Consider the following 19,315-nt stretch of genomic DNA (forward strand, 5'->3'; position numbering starts at 1 on the left):
CTGACACCCACCCCACTGATGGTTTTTATGGTACAGTCTGCTGTTTTATTTGTATAGTTAGGCAAACCTGTGGTTATAATAATTAAATATATCTCCACCAAATTAGTGGTTAGGATAGTATGCATGAAACAGTAAAATCTTAATTTGTGTGAAATCTACACTTTTATAAAGAAAGCTTATAAAGCTAAAATAAGAGTGAACATTCTTCTGAATCATATTTGTGGACAATAAAATGTAACTAGTTTCTAGATAAAAATCAAAGTACATCAAATTTTCTGAACAGCACACATACATGGACAACTGTCAACACATCCATTCACAAATATAAACATTTATTGTGACAATTCTCTTTATAATCTACAGTAACGATTGACAGAGCATTGTGCAAACAATAACGTAAACAATTATTAAAGATGCTAGAATGAGAGCAGTAAGTAACAATGTGCATCAGTTACAATTTAGTCACATTTTTTAAAAAATACATCTATTTGAATATCAGTATTCTTCTACTGTATTAGAGTAAAATAAAAAGTGAAAATATATAGTTTTCATTACCAACATTTACTGTTTAAGTGTAGATGACACATTAAAGTTCCCTGCGTGAGATCTCAGCATTGTGGAGGTTACAATAAAAAGCTACATTCACTTTGTATGATATGTCAGTGTTCTTGACACAAGCTCCTGCTATTGTCCTTTCTAAGGACTTAAAGTTGTGGTGCAGATTGTCACAGAGGAAAATTTTAACAGAAAAAAAAACAGATTGTTTATGAGTGAATATGAGTAGGTTTATCAGAACTATAATTTGCTACAATCACCATTCTTGAAGTTGTTTAGCTTTAGGCACACAATGTTTTGTTGTTAATGTGACTGGAACATATTAAGCTCATTTAGGACATTTTCTGACAGCAGTAACTTCAGTGAACAAACACAGTAAACTAGACTCTCAAAACAATCCATGCCATATTATTTTTTAACGATCGAAACAGATAGAAATTGTACATTTACCACAGTACAAACCTGAAATAATGCATATTTTATCAGTATCGGTGCATGATGACTGTTAAGAGGTGTATGTTGATAAGGAGGTATGTTGATATTAGATGATGGATCGAAGACACCTCAGCTCTTCCCCATCATCTTCATGAGAAGCTACAAAGAATGAAGAAATTAAAACTCTGTTTTTTCTATAAAACAAAAAAATACATACTGCAATCCATAAATGTGTCCTGAATTTTGTAAAACTAAAAATCTGTTGGATATTTGATGATAATGTTTTCTTGGCTGCACATTTCTGATAGCACCAGGCTGTACATTAATGCTGCGCATTAATATTGTAAAGCTACTAGTCAGAGAGATAGGTAGACATTCTGGAAAATAGCATTGACATTAATAGTGACTTAAGAGTTTAAATTATTTGTGTTTTAAGTGCATGTGTACCTTTGTTAGGTGATACTCCCCATCCACCAGTTGCTCAATGATACTGAAGTGATCAGTGTTTGGCACATCCTCCATGGTCACGTTCAGTCCTGACGCCTCCAAAGTCTTAAAAGGCAGCAAGACGGAGAGGTAATGACATGCAGAGGTAGGGAAAAAGCACATATACACATACCATTTTGAATATGATGTACCTAAATGATACGTTATCATAAATCAAAAACAATTTGTCAGTTTATCAGAGTATTCAACATCCTCACCAAAAAAAAAAAATCCTTAACAAAGGGATTTAGGATCTGATAATTGACAAAGGCCACACATCGTATTTCCCTGGTGATGACAAAATGTCTACATAGTGCTTAAAAATTTGATAAATTCACCCTCTATTCATGGCTGTGTGGGTTCTACTATCCTAAACATCTATCCTAAGGATAAATATTTTATCTATCAATAGTGAAAATATTAATTGCAGTCATTAATATTGCACTTTATACTCTGGCCAAAATGGCATTCATTATCTATCAGCAGCACTGACTTTGTAGTACTCCTCTGACTGCTTGCGAAACTCTGGCGAGTCGTTCTCAGCGACGGCCACAACAATGTGGCAGCTGGAGGAGGAGACTTTGAGCTGAGGGACCATCTTGCTGGGGCTGTTCCTGACCGCCACCTCCCTGCAAACAGACACCCAGGAGACAGAGCAGTCAGACACTGACTGGCACCAGCAGAGGACACTTACAGACACACACACACACACACACACACACACACACACAAAGACGTTTAGATGCACAATTTCTCCTTCATAATAACAATCACTTACACACACTGCTTTCTACGTCACAGTGACTGACAGTTACAGGCACACACATACAAATGATTTATTTCTCTAGGGTTTCTCAATCTTATCTGGATTGTGACCACAATTTTAGATCAGAAAAATTAAAAAAACCAAGTGGTTACATTTTTCATTAAATTGTGAATTAAAGTAACTCAAAATGTAATTTCCTGAAAAGATTATACATGTGATAGCTATTTGTTTTATAAGAAATACAAAATGAGAAAAATAATCACACATTAAATCTGATATTCTCAAACAAACAAATTTGTACATCAAGTGACTCCATGTGGTGTCCCTCCCCCAAGCTTGAAAAACTCTGGATTACCAAGAGTAATCAGGTTAGGGATGGAAATTGCATAATGCGTTTACATGTTGTTAAAGTCTGATTACTGTGAAAACCCTAGTTTATCGGGTCAGTAATCAGATTATTCCCTTCCAGGAGCGCTCCACCAATGTAGCATGGCACTCAGCGACACTCACTGTTGGACTCACGATGGACAGTTTAAAACAAGTATCAAGTATCAAAACTGATGCAGCAGAACCACAGATATCATCTTTCCATACCTGGTGCCTACATTACCCACAATGCAACATGACAGCAGGCAGACCGGTCAGAGATTCCAGAGTATTATGCTAGTGGTAGCTAATGCAGCAGGTTACAGAGGTCTGGTAAAATCAGTGACATCACTCGAGGCAGTGTGTTAGACTTCACACATCTCCTTCTGGAGCCACAAAAGGCTTTATACAGCTTTTTTCATATATGAGGTGATGCTGCCCGAGATCAGCAAATAGACTTTATGTGTAAAACAGATTGAGTTCTCCTTTAAGGGAAGGAAAAATGACCTCATGTTATTATCAGCCTTCTATATGCTATTGCAAATAAAGATGGACAATGTAGAACAGATCAAAAAGATTTTGTCCCATATTACTTCACTTGCAAATTACACTTTTTATACTGGTTATTATCAAAAAGGGGCCGCATAGCTTCTGCATCCTCCAACGTTACTGTACCCATCCAGCAGAAACCCCATTAAGTCTCATTCAGTTGATTTCTACCTGTGTTGCCTGTGCTATTCCTAATCCTATAAAGGGAACACAAGTTATTCAGGGTTCAGTGTGTCTACACAGACATTTGATGATGTCTGATTACTGTCAAGTGTATGTAACCATCAGATCAATACATGTAGTTGCACTAGAGGTTGGCATGTACATACTCAGTCATCTTCAAAGGCTCATTGACGTAGGTGGACAGGATGGGCAGGAGGTCGTATATGCCACTGACCAAGAAAGCCCCTAGAAAAGTTTAAAAGCACAAAAAGTAGTACATGAGCTATGCAGCATGTGTCTCAATCTTGTATTTCTGAACATCTTTTCTTCCATTTCCACCTCACCTTTGATCTGAGGAGTGATGCTATACTGTGACCAGTCAGTGGAGAGGACCATTGCAGCCAGGTGAGCTCCAGCAGAGTGGCCACACAGGTACAGACCGCTGAGAGAGACATCAGAGAGATTTCATAAAACACAAACAGAAGCACAGTGGATTTATGATGGAGATGGTGACATTTTAGCTCCTTGTGAATGAGGGAAGAGCTAAGACAGTGGGAGCATAAGAGAAATTGATTTATAATATGATACATCAAGATGGACTTTAATCATACTGAGTGATGACAACAAGGGGTACCAGAGGCAAGGGTACCTGATGTGAGAATACTGCTGAATGACAGACACCACACTCCTGCGTACTTGAGACACCATCAGGTCCATGTTGCCTGAAAAGGAAGTGCAGGGCCACATGCTGAGAGTTGACGTTACCAGTTCATCGCCTCAAATGATCTGTACTTTCCCAGAGAACAGAAAACAAGTTTGTCAGAAATGGAAAGACTCTACCTTTGGGGGCGATGTCGTAGCCGACGGCAACCACCACTACACCTTTATCGACGAGTGGAACGGCCATGAATCCTGACTCCTCCTTGCTGTATGTGCACAAAGCATCAGCATGAAAAAGCTCTGTGTACATCTACTTTCCAATTCAAAGCCCTCTGAAAGTAGGAAACTGTACCTGAGAAACTGCCAGTAGCCCCCATGTAGGTAAATAACAAGGGGGACATCTGAAACAGAGGGAATGAGGCCTGTTAGTTGTCATACTTATGCATACTTGAAGCATGACAGTGGGGTGGGGTTTGCGTGTCACAGCAGCCACAAAGGTCCGTACCCAAAGAGTCGGTGCTGGGTATGTAGACATCCAGTTTCTCTCCGTCTCCCTCTCCATATGGCACATTGAGTAAAGTCTGAGCCAGACCACGGGCTCGCTCCGTACCTGAACAACACATGGTATCCAAGCATGATATTACAGAGATATAGGCAATAAGATTAGATTCATACGTCTGCTGTCAAAGATTTAGCCATACCATTTATAGTCTGGTAGCGATCCCTTTAAATATTTGCTGGTGTATTAGGTTATTGTGGGCAACGTTGCAAATCATTGTGAACAATGCTGGATTTTAGAATGATTTTTGTATCAATGAGAGGAAGTTTACTGATTCTTTTATTTAATTCAATGGACAAGGGAAAAGAAGATATTCTCATTTCATTGTTTTATCCATTAACTTTTTCTTGCAGGGAAACATGGGAGCGCAGGGAGTTAACTGACGATGAACAGCAACAACCCTGTGGCTGGGGACCATTGTTGTACGTCATCCCCCATCTCTCCCCCACCCTCACTTCCTGACAGCTCCCAGCTATCAGCTGTCAAATAAAGGCATCAAACAACCCCCCAAAAATACTTACAAATCTAATGATATCTCAATATTAAAATTACATGTACCATGATAGGGGATTTTATCCATATTCCTCATTCATAGTTGACACAGAAACAAATGATTCACTAGTGACAGGTGCGTGGGAAATTTTATATCTCATTGTAGAACAAGAAGCAGCAGCAACATATTTTAGATGGTTTAGTTCTGGCTAAAAAAACCTAGCACAGTATGTTCACCAAATTCAATTTATGTCCCAAACTTACGCAAATATGCTGCTTTGAGTGGAATATACACAGGTGTATTCTGGTAGCCTCTGTTTTTTCTTGTGCAAAAAAAAAAAAAAAAAGGTTCACACCCTCCAGTTAGAAATCTTTACAAAATCAGGATGTAATTTGTATGGCCTACACCTCAGAAACACAACGTGTATGTAATATAGAGGGTATAGGCTGCCTGGGTTGTCTTTCAAAGCCTCTTGTATCGTAAATGTGCAACATATCTTCGACAGGGAACACACATTTACACGGGGATACAACATTTGACACGACACCTGTGTTCCTACAGCCCCAACCGGATTTCTGTGTATTGTTGCGAATTAGTATCTAACTTCAAAACAGACCGACCTTCCTTCAAAGCCTTCACGTGAGCCTTGATCACGTCGTCTGCCGACATCCTGTGCGACCACCGGCTGGGCGAAAACTGCCTCTCAAGCTCCTGTCAGACGGAGAGAAGACTCCCGTGAACCGGGCGGCCATGAAAGCAAAGCAGAGACACCAGCCACCATCAGCCGGTGGTAAACACTTTGAACACGGTAAACAGCGCCCTCCCCTGCTATTTTTAATTATTTGCTTTGGTTAGGCCGTCACTGTTTTACTGTCAGTCACTTTATTTCTTCTCTAAAGAGACACAATGAAAATTTGTTTTTAAAACTGGAAAAACTTTTCAAAAATCAGGACGCAGTCAGCTAGACATAGAGATTAAGGCTGCTACATACAAACAGTAACTCTCGCACATGCAGGAGAAAAAAGTGAAAATACCAATCAAAGTCAAACTCTTACATCTTTGTTCATTTCAGTCCAGTGCATCGTTTTATCCCTTTAAGTGACTTAATTTGCCGAAGGTCTTCAGACTGATTAATCCAACCAACATGTGCTCAGTGGTGGTTATGACCGGAACTTTAGACTGATGTTGAAACCCCTGATGTTGAAACCCCTGATGTTGAAACCACACAGCACGTTCAATAGTAAAAAAAAAAAAAAAAAAAAAGTTTAAAGAGTGTAAAATGCATTGTGGTGTTAGGACTTTTTTCAGTGTTCACTGTGTGTGTGTAACGATATGCACTATAAAGGCTTAGCTGAGTCTCCTGTTTTGAATAAGAGCAATACAGAATCAGAATCAAATATTAAGACTTCACTTACAATTGCAAGTCAAAATGTCTGTTAAGAAAAATGCCCCAAGAATAGGGTGAGGTACAAGGTTTGGAAAGCGCTGAACAGCCATGACTGTAAGTATTACTTTCATTTGTATGTTTAACATACATGAGCACTGTTTGCACATATAAGTTAACATGGATAATAAAACAGCTTTGTTAAGCCTTCTGTTTGTGTGAGCACACACATAAATACAACACAGGTACGGCAGAATATTTCTGGTGAGGTAACCATGAAGTAAATCATTCAGCCAGCTGGTGGAAAATGTCGTAGAATATGGAAAGAAATTAGTGACTTGCCTCAGTTTACTTTTTTCCTGGCAACTAAACCAAAACTTAACATGACACTTTTAAGTTACATTAAGTTGTTATGTCATATTAAAAACAAACCACCCAATTAGTGTCTCTTCACAGCACATTTCCATAGGCCATAGCATGGGTTATTATACCAAAAGGCTTTTAGTTCACAAGCATAATCACCATTATCTTCTAGCTGCTGATTTCAGAGACATTAGTAATTGCTCCATATAGGAAAATCTGAGAGAAATTTATGAACATGAGAGCAACATGATGTTTTATTTAAGCAACAGCAGGAAATAGCTTGCAAAACTTTTCCTATCCATGCAGGTAACACATACAGTACTGTGCAAAGGCTTTAGGCACTTTAGATGTTTAGATTCTTATTCATCACACAATACCACCAAGGAGGCGTCTGATCGGCCCCACATTCTTTCTGCAGTATGTCAACAAACATACAACCAGAGACAACAAGAACAAAGCCTGCTGCAACAGATGGTTTAGCCCCCACAGACCCCTGATCTCAATATCATGGAGTCAGACTGGGATCACATCATAGGCTGTAAATAAAGAGGAACACATGAAGGAACTGATCTGTGGCAAGATCTTCAAGATGCTTGCAACAACGTACCTGCCAAGCAGCCTGGAAAAGTGCACAGGTGTAATTTGTGCAATTGTTGCTGTTTTAAAGAAAAGTTTGTCATACCAAGTATTGATTTAGTTTTTTTTAATGTTCACTACACGTTGTATGTAGTTAAGTGATAAATAAAAACTATTGATTGCATTATTTTTGAAAGTATCATAGCCCCACGTCTCTTCCCGCGTCCTGGTTCCATGGATGTTTTATGCTAGGTCGTAATAACAACAACAACATGATTAGCCGCCGGTATGTGAAAGCAACAGCTGTTTCTTTAAATCAGACTGAGCGCCAAACACAGGCGCATGTCCAGATTGGTCGACAGTGGCGCGGTCGCTCTGTTATCTTGAATCTGTTTGGTCGTAAGGAATTACGTCAGAACCGTTGACTCTACGCCCATTGGTCAGATTTTTCTGGTATAAATACAGCCGCCCATAGTCGCTAGGGCGCCACATTCAACTTAATGTTTAACAGCTGCTGATTTTGGGAGATTATAATAGTATTACGTTTGTTTTTCTTGTTATTATCAGCACCTGCATTGATACAACTTACTTGAATAAAAATGGACTGTGTGGATTTCCCGAGAGTTCTGCCAAATTCACCCAGGAAAGCCAGGGGACAAATTCAGGTTTGTATCAGATTAACGCGAAGTTATTGTTCAAATTATATCAACATTCAATAACATTAACCCCAACTAATGTAGCTCAAAGTAGGTAAGATGACATAAAGTTAATGTAAAAGTTAGCTGTGTTTTTGAATGTGTGCTGTACGTGTAGTCACTGACTGACCTCAGTCCCTCTGCTGTTGAATGCAGGTCATCTTTGGACCGATGTTTTCAGGCAAAAGGTGAGTTATTCATTCACAGAATCAAAACACAAGTCTCTGTGCAGGTTTAGCTTGCTATCGTCGTTTACATTTACTGCTAAAAGTAAGGTTAAAACAATACTGACTGCCCAGACGTTACCATCCCGCCAAATCTCTTGCATTGTTTACCCAGCTCCCATCTATAGAAACTAAACTAATTGTATGTTATAAAGCGTTCAGCCTGTATGCTTTGTCTGTTAACATCTACGATTTTAATACCACTTGGCACTTTTTACTTTGTAGTAAACATGTTACATAGTGGTCATTACCACATGCTAATGGTACAGTAGAATGAAATCAGTGTTTGGGGGCCACTGTCACACAACAGACCACCGACATTGTATTTTCATGTACTAAATGAACAGACTGGTTTCACTGATGTTCACTAAATTGTTGTCATTCACTGCAGCACTGAACTGATGAGAAGAGTGCGCCGTTTCCAGATAGCCCAGTACAACTGCTTGGTGATCAAATATGCCAAAGACACACGTTATTCTGACGTAGGCATGGCTACGCATGACGAGTGAGTTTTAATTTACTTTTTCACTTGACTAAGTTGTTTGCATTATCACAAATACTCTTGTCTGTGTATTTGAGGAAGTGGTAATAATAAAGTCAATAGAAAAGAAAGCACTTAAAGCTGTGAAACTTTGCTTATCTGTTTAGCTTTAGTTTTTGCACAGCCATGTATGCAATTTCCCAACAGTAACAAATACAACATGAGGTGGAGGTGAGCTGTTACGGGAATTAATTCAGATTTTGAAAAGAAATTGAAATATAATATATATATCATCCTGTCCATCTTTTAGAAACACAATGGATGCTGTGCCAGCCGCCTGTCTGGGAGATGTGAGATTTCAAGCACTGAAAGCCTGCGTCATTGGAATTGATGAAGGACAGTTTGTAAGTACATATATACTGTATATTTTCCTCTTTCATTTTTGGCGTAAGATAGTTACTGTTCACCTCCAGGGAGACCAGGGTGTCTTACTGTCTAGAAGAGTGAGGGGTGTTCATTTAGAGGAATTCTGTCTGATCAGGTTCAGGTCTTTGTCTTAGCACATTGTGATCCAGGATTTGTATCATGCTGGAGGAATCCTCACCCACTAAATCTGTGCTTCTTCTGTGTTTATTGTAGTTTCCAGACACAGTGGAGTTTTGTGAGGAGATGGCCAATTTAGGAAAGACAGTCATCGTAGCTGCCTTGGATGGAACCTTCCAGAGAAAGGTAAGTATCTGTGTGTTTGTCTCTACATGTCAGAGTCAGGGCAATGCTGTTTGTTCATATCGACAAACAGACAGTGTGTGGATGCTGAAGGGGCAGATAGAGCATCATTGTGGATGTAGACACAACAGTATGTCCAAAACAAGGAACTCATTTTTGAGGTTGCGCTGAACAATGTGCATGAGCAGCACTTTGACAGACACTTCATTGTGCTCATTATTTCACACCATAGTGTGTCTGTTGTGTCCTGGTAATGTAATTATACCTGACTGCTTTTCTGTTGTCCTGTGCATTTCTGTAGCCATTTGGAAAGATCCTGAACCTTGTCCCTCTAGCGGAGAGCGTGGTGAAGCTCCACGCTGTCTGCATGCAGTGTTACAAAGAAGCTGCCTACACCAAGAGGTTAGGTGCAGAGAAGGAGGTGAGGTGATATAAGGTGCTGTGACAATTTTACCAAAATCTGTCACAGCCTGAGTCTTAAATATATCAGAAAATATATTTACACACTAAAGTCCAAGGTGATCGTGATATATTTGATTAGTGCAGATTGCAGAGAATTCGAAACAGAAAGTCCCATTTTCTTTCATCAGATTTTTATAGTCAACTACTGTTTGTCTCTCTCATAGCTGGAAGTGATCGGTGGAGCTGACAAGTATCAGGCGGTGTGTAGACGGTGTTACGGGGATCTGATGGCAGACAAAGAGAACAGTGCTCCCATCGGGAATGAAACTCCACAACATCCCCTCCCAGGAAAACTCGGGGACTGTGGTGTTCACAGGAAGCTTTTCTCCTCTCTTCACCTCTGAACTACAAAATAAGAGACATTGCAAAGGTTCAGCGGAGAATTGAGAAATTCAACAATCGTGTGTGTGTGTGAGAATTTATTCTATTATAAATGGTAACTTTTAAATGTTTGTTGGTGTTTTAGGTGCCTTGAAGCATGTCTGCCACAGAATTGGGTTTAATCAGCTCAATTGATTTCCTTTGTATTTGGTGTCAGATTTTTGAGACTTATTTTTGTCTTTAGTGTTTTTACTTGATTAATAGGGAAGTGCCCTTGATATTAACCGCCTAACTTACTGCCATAGATTTCAATACAGTGAGTAACTTTTGTTTGGACATCTTTTTACATTTAACTGTAGCATTATCCTATCAAATATATAAGATTTTAATTTATTAAAAAAATGTATTTTCTGCAATCATTCATTATGAAGATATCCTTTGTGTAAAGGTTGACTTGTGTTTGACTATGTATGGCAGGTGATACCAAGTAAAATTCATGCTTTCAAAACACAGGATATTATTTGATTATTTCTCTACAGATTTTCATAGAGACAGTTGGGAAATGCTCCTTTCCTCACACTTACAAATGTTTTCAACTTGTTGCACTATCTGTGCGATATGTAATCCAATGCCCTCACATGCAGCTGACCAAAATAACCTGTTTAAATCCTGGCATCCATGGTTGTGCAGTAAGCTGGCACGCCGGAATGGAAAAGTATATCCTCACTATACTACTCTATGAAACCTGTAGTACAGCAGAACATGAATGTAATAATGTCCCCAATAAGACAGAACATCCTGTGAATGATTTTATTCTATAAACAAAAGGTCTTGAGTAAATCTGTCTTCTGCTTCTGACACCAAGGCATGAAATTATGACAAAAGATGAAAACAAAAGGACAGAAAGCAACTTCACAACTTCAGTGATGACCAACACAACAAACAGTAGAAAAACAAATCAAGCTGTGCAAGATCTGACTAGTTTCATGTGCCAGTTTTTATAAAACATTTGAAGAAGGCATCACAAATCACAAATGATTTAACAAAAATCATTTTAGTTTCATCTAAAACATGAACCCTGAAATATAGTTGAATCTAATCAAATATCAAGATAATTAACTTTGCAATACTAAACGCTAATTTGAATGTGGGTTACTTTTTACTTCAAATTTACATTAAATCAACATTACATGTCGAATTTTAGCCTCACGCTACTATTGCAATACTGTGTAGGAGAAGCTGGAGACAGTAAGTCTAAAGGCACAATTTTAGAAATTCACTACCAGTTGAGTTACTAAAGCTGGGTAATTATGAGAAACTGTAGTCTTTGTTGTCACATGAACACACTGGCTTCAAGTGTTCATTGAAGAACAGATTGAACTGATTTTCCAGAGCATGAAAATGAGCAAAAGTCACTCAAGCGCAGAAGTGAGGACAGCTGTGATACACAACTGCTTAACCTTAACATATCATCAGTATTTAATCATGGCATCATTTCACTCTCATTCACTTTCCTCCAAAATCCTTCATGTTCAGTTTCCCTCCTTAAGGCACAAATGACAAATCATCAGCAGTGTTCTTCAGATATGTGGGTTGAGTAAGTTATGCCTCTATAGGTCAAACAATATATTTGAGAATGATTTTTCACTATTACAAATGTCTCTGATGTAGTACCGTTAACAGCATGTTCAATAAATATAACAACATCCAATTTCTGGTGCGTCATTCACAGATCTACAGTCAGCCGACACACCCGCAACAACCTAGGGACAATAGAAAACTGATCTCAGGCCAACCTTTGACTCACTTTAGCTGGGAAAAACAGCCACAAGGCAGCTGAGGTGTTAAACTGACAAACAAATTACTGTCAGTCACAAAGCAACAAAGTAAACCAGTTGCTTTTCTAAGGACAGGTGTTTGATTCTCACCATCGCAGGCTGAGGTGTTAATATGTCATTTGTAAAGACATACAGGCTGCAGTCTGCCCTCTACAATTCAGAGTAAGAAGCCTGTAAACAGGAGATAAGCATCAGTGTTATGAAAACTAAATGTCTCTAATACCACGGAGGAAGTGTGAGGCCTCTGATCACAGACTGAAGAAGAAGCATTGTCACTGGTAGTTAATAAGTTACGAGGGCACGCTCAGTGGGTAAACCTGTTCAATAAGTGCATAGTTAACTACGTTCCCCTCCCTCTGAATGTTGGCTACAAGTTTAAAGGGCAACACTGATTATGAATATGCAATAAATATCTACAGTTTGGCACATCTAACCAATTATTACCAACACAAGTCTGTTACATTTGCCATGGTCAGAATTAAGGAAATGGTCTTTACGGTTTTTCTTTTCATCATCAACTATAGGTTTTGAAGTTTGTGAAGTAGGTGTTAAAGTTGTCTTAAAAACATTGTTAGGTGAGATGGTGAACATAGGAGCTTTTTCACTGTTGCTTAAACCCAGAAAACTTTTTTTCAAAGGTAATTTTATGGTTATATGGCTAACAACCTAACTGCATAATCTCTACAGGGCCCACATTTCACAAAATATAACTCAATCACAGAGGGATATTTGGCTTCAGAGTGGTCTTTTCCCACTGGACTCTACTCCCAAATAATATTTAATTTAATACATACTAAACTGTTTAGAGGTCCTCAAGATAACTGCACTGAAGGGGAAAAATAAGGAAAGAAATCAGGCACGTACAACCATTAAATGGCAGCTTTGCATCGTGAAATCTATGTACAAATGCACATTCTCAGGTTCCAACAGAGTAAAGATAAACACATTCAGTGCTGTCTTCTTCCACTCTGACTGGAGCTTCATAATCTCACTTTATGTGACCTTTGACCTCCTCCTGGGTACATTCTATCTACCTCTCCCCTTCAGGATCAGCCCATTTGAGGTAAAAGTTGCATCTTTGCACAGAGGTCTAAGGTCAGATTACCCATCATCAGCACTAATTTCAACACTCAGCCTGATGTCTTATGATCTGACCATAGACCCTTTGAAGTAAACCACGGTGTCCCTCCTCTCTAACTTGCAGTTGCACTGCTCAGGTTCTCTTGAAAAAGTGGGTTGAATCAAATGTAAAACCACATCAATATGATATAGCTCTGTGTCTGTGCAGTGCAACTCCAATCACTCTATCAGCAGAAGACCAGGGACACAACCTCGACCATGTGAGCTCCCTTTGTCTCAGTAGTTGGGCGGCTGGTAGTCTCCTTGTGGCTTGGGGTTCGAGATGAAGGGAGGCTGTTGCACGTCGGGCACATTGCTGGGATAGGCTGTGTAAGTGGTAGGGGTGTAGGTAGTGGGGTTGTAGGAGGTTGGGGCGTAGGTTGGAGGGTAGGCGGTGTGGTGATCCGGGGGTGGCTCTGTGTAGGTTGGGATGGTAACTTCATTTACACCACGGCGGAAACGACCCAGAGCATAGTAGGCTAGGATTCCCTGCACGATGAAAATGACAATGTCAGCACAGACACTTTGAAGATTTTTCCAGTATTTCAATAAATGACTTTGATGATGATCCAAAGCAGATAGAAGCAGTTTTCTCACCAGGTTTCAGTTCATACAAGTGTTAAAATATACTTGCAAAGACTTGAAACTTGCTTAGGGGTGATAATCCTTTACACTGACATTTAGTCTGTCAGTGCATTACATTATAGCTACATTACTGTCGCTGTGTATTGCGGTTGATGCCGGGTTGTTTTGAGAAATCTTCTGAGTGCTGTGTTCAAGTGATGGTAGGATGCTCAGACATGTAAGATTTGAGATATCATTCCATTCAGGCATGCAGCAAAAAAAATCTTTCTTCTGCTATTCAGTGTAAAAATTATTTCAAATTTTGTACATAAACATGTAACTTGGCATCATAGCGATGTACTGTACATATAGCAATCTCATGTGGGTTGGGTCCAAAATTAGTAAGGTAATGCTGTTTGTTCAGCTGTTATTGGCTACACAAGATAAAAGTCTATTATAGTTTCTTGCAATAAAAGTTTGCAGTTTAGCTGCTAACACCTTAGAGTCAAATATCAGAGGTTACCACCAGCACTCGAACGCACCAACCAGGAGAACCTTGTACTATCAGCTGTGTTACCAGGCCAAAGTCTGACAATAAATACAACAGTGCTCAGTGACATAAGTATCTCAAGCAGGTTTCAAGCAACTCACTTGCAAGTTTTTGTATCATCCTGGCAAAAACTGAATCCAGTGGCTGCTTTAAAGATATAGTTTCACATTTTGGGAAATACATGCATCTGCTTTCATGCTTAGAAAAATGCATTAGTTGTCTGAATAAGCTATGAAATTTATCAAAATAAAATGTGTAGAAACACAATATGGTTCTTGAACTTCATTAGAAAAAAGCACCAATAATTAATAATCCGTACTGTGTTAGACAACAATGGTCAACAATCATGTTATTAGCTTTTCTATAGCTCAAACTATAGCTCACTGTTGAAGAAAGTGACTTAACATTTGATCTGTTTTAATGAAAGGAAAGTCAGCAGTCCTGCTCACCCAGGTGGCGATGGAGAAGAATGAGAAGGCCACGGTGGCACGTGCAGCGTCCTGAGGGATACCCCTGACGTCATGAGTGCGACCCCACTGACTGGCCAACAGGCAGAAACACACAAACCACAGGAAGGTCCACGCCCCTAGAAAACACACAGATGCACAAACACAGACACAGATATAAATGATTGTTTTTTGTCCACACTGCGTGAAATAATAACAAAAGCCCTCATCTGAGAAGCCTTGATACGGAAAATGATTTCCTCTGGATAAACATACAAAAGAGCAAAAATGTCAACAGAATAAAAAGAGCTCTCCTGTCGCCATCTGCTCAAATGACCACAAGCTGTTTTTCAAACTACCACTTCTTTGTTTCCTTGAAGAATGGCTGACTGTGAACTGTGCTGTGTACAGCTGATGAATGTTTAATTTCAGCAAAATCTGTGAGGTCATCCTCCGCCTCCACCCCGCTGCTCACTCATCTAACTGCGTGCAACAATGAATAATACATGTTATGTTATGTCAGGAAAACAGGCAGGCGGTCTGTCCCACATTACGCCAATAATCAGAGGCTTGTATGAAGGAGTTCACATTTAAATTAGAAAAGTGAAACTGAGATGAACTCAGAAGACCCTGTCCTCGCATAACTCATCCTTCATCCTTTACTGGCTACTCAGGTGTACAATTTATATTTTCGTCTCATAAATAAAAAAACCTGTGAAGAATCTTCTACTGTCTTCCACTGTCTCTGCAAATGCCTTTTCACAAAACAGCATTTACCTTTTAAACCCATCACAATGTTCATTTGTATTATTTATGAGCAAAGAAGCAGTTTTTCAGACCAAGAAATCGAATCCAACTTTCAAAATCACTTTAAAGCAGCATGATGTAATGTTTTTTGCCTCTATGGTTGGGGCAGTTAAATAAGGCGTAAACACAACATTGACACTGACCTTATAGAGTTTATATGGGTAATGCATTAGCAAACAGTTGCTTAGACGCATTCAGCAGACATAAAGTAACATTATCATTAAGTTGGAGTTGTGATTGTGTCCACTGAGAAATGTCTTCACTGAATCTTGAGGGAAATATCTCGCTCATTAGCTGCTAAATTCTCCAATATGTTCACCAGCTAGTCACTAACTATGTGAGTTATGCTGCTGTTTAGTGCTGTTTAAGCTCTTGCTCACCTGAGAATCCCAGGTCAGCCATGACAGCATACTTCCTTTCCTGTGCATTGCTCATGAAAGGAAAGTAAACATCCAACACCAGAAAGGCCACACAGGCCAAGAAGGCGATCACCCCAATGCCAACCGCATACTGACACGCCGAGTCATTCTGGTTGAAGATGCACTTTGCCTCGGCACTGTGGGGAGTGTTGACGTATCCCTCTGTTGTGATGCAGGCAAACACCACCATGGCAAATATCTACAATCAAACAGAGAAAAGAGGAAGGTGGCAATGACACGTGAATGAACATAGGATTTATTTCACTTTGCAAATCATTGAAGGTTTTAAAGACACAAGAAGAAACTGTCTAAGTTAAAGGAACATCCCGCTGTTTACTTCAAGTGTGTCCATTAACTTCACACTGCATACTTATACAGTACACTTAGTACAGTATGAAAATCAGAGACTTAAAACTTGCTCAGAAATCGGTAGTTCACTTTATCTGTGTCAAAGTCACGTTATTTTCTCATGAAAATTCACTTACAAGGGGACTATTAGCAAAACCCTTTTTGGTGGTGCATTCAAAGACACCCGGATATCTGGAATTTGTGTCTGCTTCCAAAAAACACTGCAGTCAGGAGCTCTGCTGTCACAAAGTCAACCCCAGCAGAAAATAAATAATTGTGGCCAACATGAAAACAATATGTGAATTCAACTTTCTTTCATTATAAAGGTTACTGTTAAACAGCCATCTCTCAGGAAATATGACACTGAAACAAGAAAGGGCAGTCAAAACAGTCCCCACCTTAAAATGAATTACAACATGAGAAAATGAGCAAATATCCTCAGGTTTAACTTGTGTCTACTGAAGGTAACCTTTACAGAACACATTACTGAAGTCATCACACTTCAATAACATGACATAACGTTTCAACAAAATCATGAAACCTGCATCCATTTCTACCTCTCAGGAAACACAATGAGATTACGTGTCATCGCAAACAGTCTCTTCTTTTATTGCTGACTTTTGAAACATCTTAAAGTTCCTGTGTCAATTTCTGTGTTCTCGTGGTGTGTTACTGTCTGCTCTGGTTACCCATCTAACCATGTGACCTACTTCTGAGTGCAGCTGCCTGCCATGTGACTCCAGAGATGCCACCAGTTCCCTAACTACACTCATAATGAGATCTGGGAGGAGGATAGAGAGAGACTGTTTAACTGGTGGGAAGGAGGAGAGGCCATAGTCTTGCTGGGGGAATGAGACAAAAGGTAAAGAAAAATGAGCAGGAGACAGAGACTTTAGGGAAGTTAGAACACGGGAACTTCCAAAACACAAGACAGAAGTGAGACAGGCAGTGTTAGAGCAGCAGATGGATGTTTCTGTGCATAAATGGACAGATGGAAAGTGTTGAGTGACAGATGTCAAACAAAGGCCAAAATATCCCATATGTACATTAAATAGGCCTATATTTTTTGGTGGATGTTGCTAAGCTCTGTCAGTTGTCAGTAAACAGCAGAAATACTGTTGACACCCTCTTTTTGATGAGTTGTATTTAGACATAAACTAAAACTCTACCAGAAGGGCGATTACTAGCATAAATATACTGTTTCAATGCAGCGTTTAATAGTCAGGACAGTCGTGTCGCCGAAGAATATGAACCTTTTTTTATATCGTTCTGGCATTTCAGAGGAAGTATAATGATGTGATTCAACACTTTTAATGACAAAGAGCCATTGTGCGCAGACTGTTCCTTGTTCCAGGAGCAGGTGTGGTGCATTATGGGACCTGTAGGCAGAGTTACAGAGCGAAAAATCCTTTCTCATGGAATAGCTGCTGGCTGACTGAAGTAGGATTAAAATCACCAAAGATACATAGTGATCTAGCCAGAGTGAATTTGAGATGAGTTGAGCAGTGTGTGTGTGTGTGTGTGTGTGTGAAAGAGAGAGAGGGAGATCAGTACAGCACACACATTCACCAAGAGTAAACGAGAGGGTCAGTGGGGGAGAGGTATCATCTTACCTGCCCATCAGCCCCTGTTTACCAGTGACACATACATAATCTGTCTCTCACACACACACACACACACACACACACACACACACACACACACACACACACACACACACACACAGGGTTTCCCAAAAACAAGCATATAAACAACTGTTGTGGCAACCAAGGGCACATTCTGTCCTCAGCCCTCATCTGCCACACTAGATATGCCTCCCTATTCAGGTTAAACTGTGTGTTTTCTCACTGTGACACTCACATACATTAAGAAATACTTTACGCCTCATGAAAAATCATTACATTACATATAACAGTTCAAATCTGCTCCTTCAGTCTGTGAGCTCAGAATCACTCAAGGTTAGACAACACTATATTTTATTGTGTAACCTGTCTGGTTGAAATTCAATTTGTACTTTCCAGATCAGTGTCCTAACCACAAAAACAAATCTGTACCATTAAATTTGCCTAGCAACAGGTGATCAGCAGTGTACAACAACTTTCCCTGGTACATGAATTCCCCTCTCTATGGAAATACCCTTTTCTGTATAACTTCTCCATAAGAAAAGACATACAACTGTCTTATTGTCATTTCAGAAGCATTACATTATGTAGAAGAACGGGAATTACCAACAATCTGTCATAATATAATCCTCTAATAGTCAACTGCTCGTGGGAAGCACAGCTGCTGTTAATTATTATCACATTATTGTACAGCCTATCTTTAGTTGGTATTTTGCTTCCAGGAGTGGAGATCTCACTGTGTGTCTGGCAGTTTTCTGTCTTTTGTCCTCTGACAACAGCAGTGTTGACCTGTGCTGTCACCGAGCTGCTGTCACACACCAGCTGCATGCAACATGACGCCCCGTGGAGACGCTGCATATAGTGAACTGTTGTTCTGGCCAGCACAAATAAAAACATATAATTTAAACGCTCCGCAGAGGCAGATAAATGGCTGCGGGCCAGGCGCACCTGTTATTTGGCCATGTTGAATATTCTTTCTGTTTCATTTTCAGAAAAAAACATACACCCCTCCATCCACGCTGCACTCACCCAGCTAAGTAGCCGCACGATAGTTTGCGGTTGTCGGATAAACTTGAAGAAGTCGAAGCCTCCTCCCGCGAGCGAAGCCCCGTACGCACTAGCACCGCCCGTCTCTTCCATGTCTCTCTCCCGCTCAGCAGTTCCTCTGGAGCTCACCGTGTGGTAGCCTACGACCTGACCTGACAGGGTGAACCTACACCAACGAAGCCAAACTAAAACTACAAGCTACTGCTGCCTCCTGCAGCGCTGCTTCACTTGACGAGGACGAGACCAGCCAGTGGGAGAGGAGCTGCGCACGAGCGGCTGCGCGTCAGAGGGG

The 19,315-nt window shown here is 39.9% G+C and overlaps 3 protein-coding genes across 5 annotated transcripts; 1 reads left to right on the forward strand and 2 right to left on the reverse strand.

Moving 5' to 3' along the window:
* Window positions 1-315: 315 nt before the first annotated feature.
* On the reverse strand, window positions 316-6,213 carry afmid (arylformamidase). The gene is made up of 11 exons (XM_022755450.1): window positions 6,087-6,213; window positions 5,652-5,742; window positions 4,485-4,589; window positions 4,332-4,380; window positions 4,160-4,245; window positions 3,969-4,041; window positions 3,664-3,761; window positions 3,487-3,565; window positions 1,970-2,105; window positions 1,438-1,542; window positions 316-1,149 (listed from the first exon to the last, which is right to left on the reverse strand). Exons 1-11 carry the CDS (start codon window positions 6,111-6,113, stop codon window positions 1,120-1,122), a joined length of 879 nt encoding a protein of 292 aa, XP_022611171.1. The 5' UTR covers window positions 6,114-6,213; the 3' UTR covers window positions 316-1,119.
* tk1 (thymidine kinase 1) lies at window positions 5,747-10,959 on the forward strand. 2 transcript variants are annotated; one of them, XM_022755453.1, is made up of 8 exons: window positions 5,747-5,839; window positions 7,922-8,019; window positions 8,206-8,237; window positions 8,665-8,778; window positions 9,065-9,158; window positions 9,394-9,483; window positions 9,782-9,901; window positions 10,107-10,959. In XM_022755453.1, exons 2-8 carry the CDS (start codon window positions 7,954-7,956, stop codon window positions 10,284-10,286), a joined length of 696 nt encoding a protein of 231 aa, XP_022611174.1. In that variant the 5' UTR covers window positions 5,747-5,839; window positions 7,922-7,953; the 3' UTR covers window positions 10,287-10,959. The 2 variants fall into 2 exon arrangements, with proteins under 2 accessions (XP_022611174.1, XP_022611175.1); XM_022755454.1 differs by lacking the exon at window positions 5,747-5,839 and adding an exon at window positions 6,489-6,532.
* Window positions 10,201-19,278, reverse strand: LOC111229222 (synaptogyrin-2-like). Of its 2 annotated transcripts, XM_022755452.1 has the most exons (5): window positions 19,006-19,278; window positions 15,968-16,205; window positions 14,784-14,920; window positions 13,433-13,709; window positions 10,201-10,287 (listed from the first exon to the last, which is right to left on the reverse strand). In XM_022755452.1, exons 1-4 carry the CDS (start codon window positions 19,114-19,116, stop codon window positions 13,458-13,460), a joined length of 738 nt encoding a protein of 245 aa, XP_022611173.1. In that variant the 5' UTR covers window positions 19,117-19,278; the 3' UTR covers window positions 10,201-10,287; window positions 13,433-13,457. The 2 variants fall into 2 exon arrangements, with proteins under 2 accessions (XP_022611173.1, XP_022611172.1); XM_022755451.1 differs by lacking the exon at window positions 10,201-10,287 and having other exon boundaries at window positions 11,243-13,709; window positions 19,006-19,277.
* Between the last annotated feature and the right edge of the window lie 37 nt (window positions 19,279-19,315).

Source organism: Seriola dumerili, unplaced genomic scaffold, assembly GCF_002260705.1.
Source record: "Seriola dumerili isolate Sdu_G_001 unplaced genomic scaffold, Sdu_1.0 BDQW01000230.1, whole genome shotgun sequence".
Taxonomy (NCBI): domain Eukaryota; kingdom Metazoa; phylum Chordata; class Actinopteri; order Carangiformes; family Carangidae; genus Seriola; species Seriola dumerili.

Bases quoted from the DNA above. Each gene is read 5' to 3' on its own strand.
- tk1 (XM_022755453.1), top strand. From the start codon at position 7,954: ATGGACTGTGTGGATTTCCCGAGAGTTCTGCCAAATTCACCCAGGAAA. The intron at 8,238-8,664 runs GTGAGTTATTCA...CATTCACTGCAG, and splicing joins CCGATGTTTTCAGGCAAAAG to CACTGAACTGATGAGAAGAG. The intron at 9,484-9,781 runs GTAAGTATCTGT...GCATTTCTGTAG, and splicing joins ATGGAACCTTCCAGAGAAAG to CCATTTGGAAAGATCCTGAA.
- LOC111229222 (XM_022755452.1), bottom strand. From the start codon at position 19,116: ATGGAAGAGACGGGCGGTGCTAGTGCGTACGGGGCTTCGCTCGCGGGA. The intron at 16,206-19,005 runs GTGAGTGCAGCG...GTTTGATTGTAG, and splicing joins TCGTGCGGCTACTTAGCTGG to ATATTTGCCATGGTGGTGTT. The intron at 13,710-14,783 runs GTGAGCAGGACT...TTCATCGTGCAG, and splicing joins TCTTCTCCATCGCCACCTGG to GGAATCCTAGCCTACTATGC.
- afmid (XM_022755450.1), bottom strand. From the start codon at position 6,113: ATGCACTGGACTGAAATGAACAAAGAT. The intron at 4,246-4,331 runs GTACAGTTTCCT...GTGCACATACAG, and splicing joins GGCTACTGGCAGTTTCTCAG to CAAGGAGGAGTCAGGATTCA. The intron at 3,566-3,663 runs GTGAGGTGGAAA...AAACTTTTCTAG, and splicing joins CATCACTCCTCAGATCAAAG to GGGCTTTCTTGGTCAGTGGC.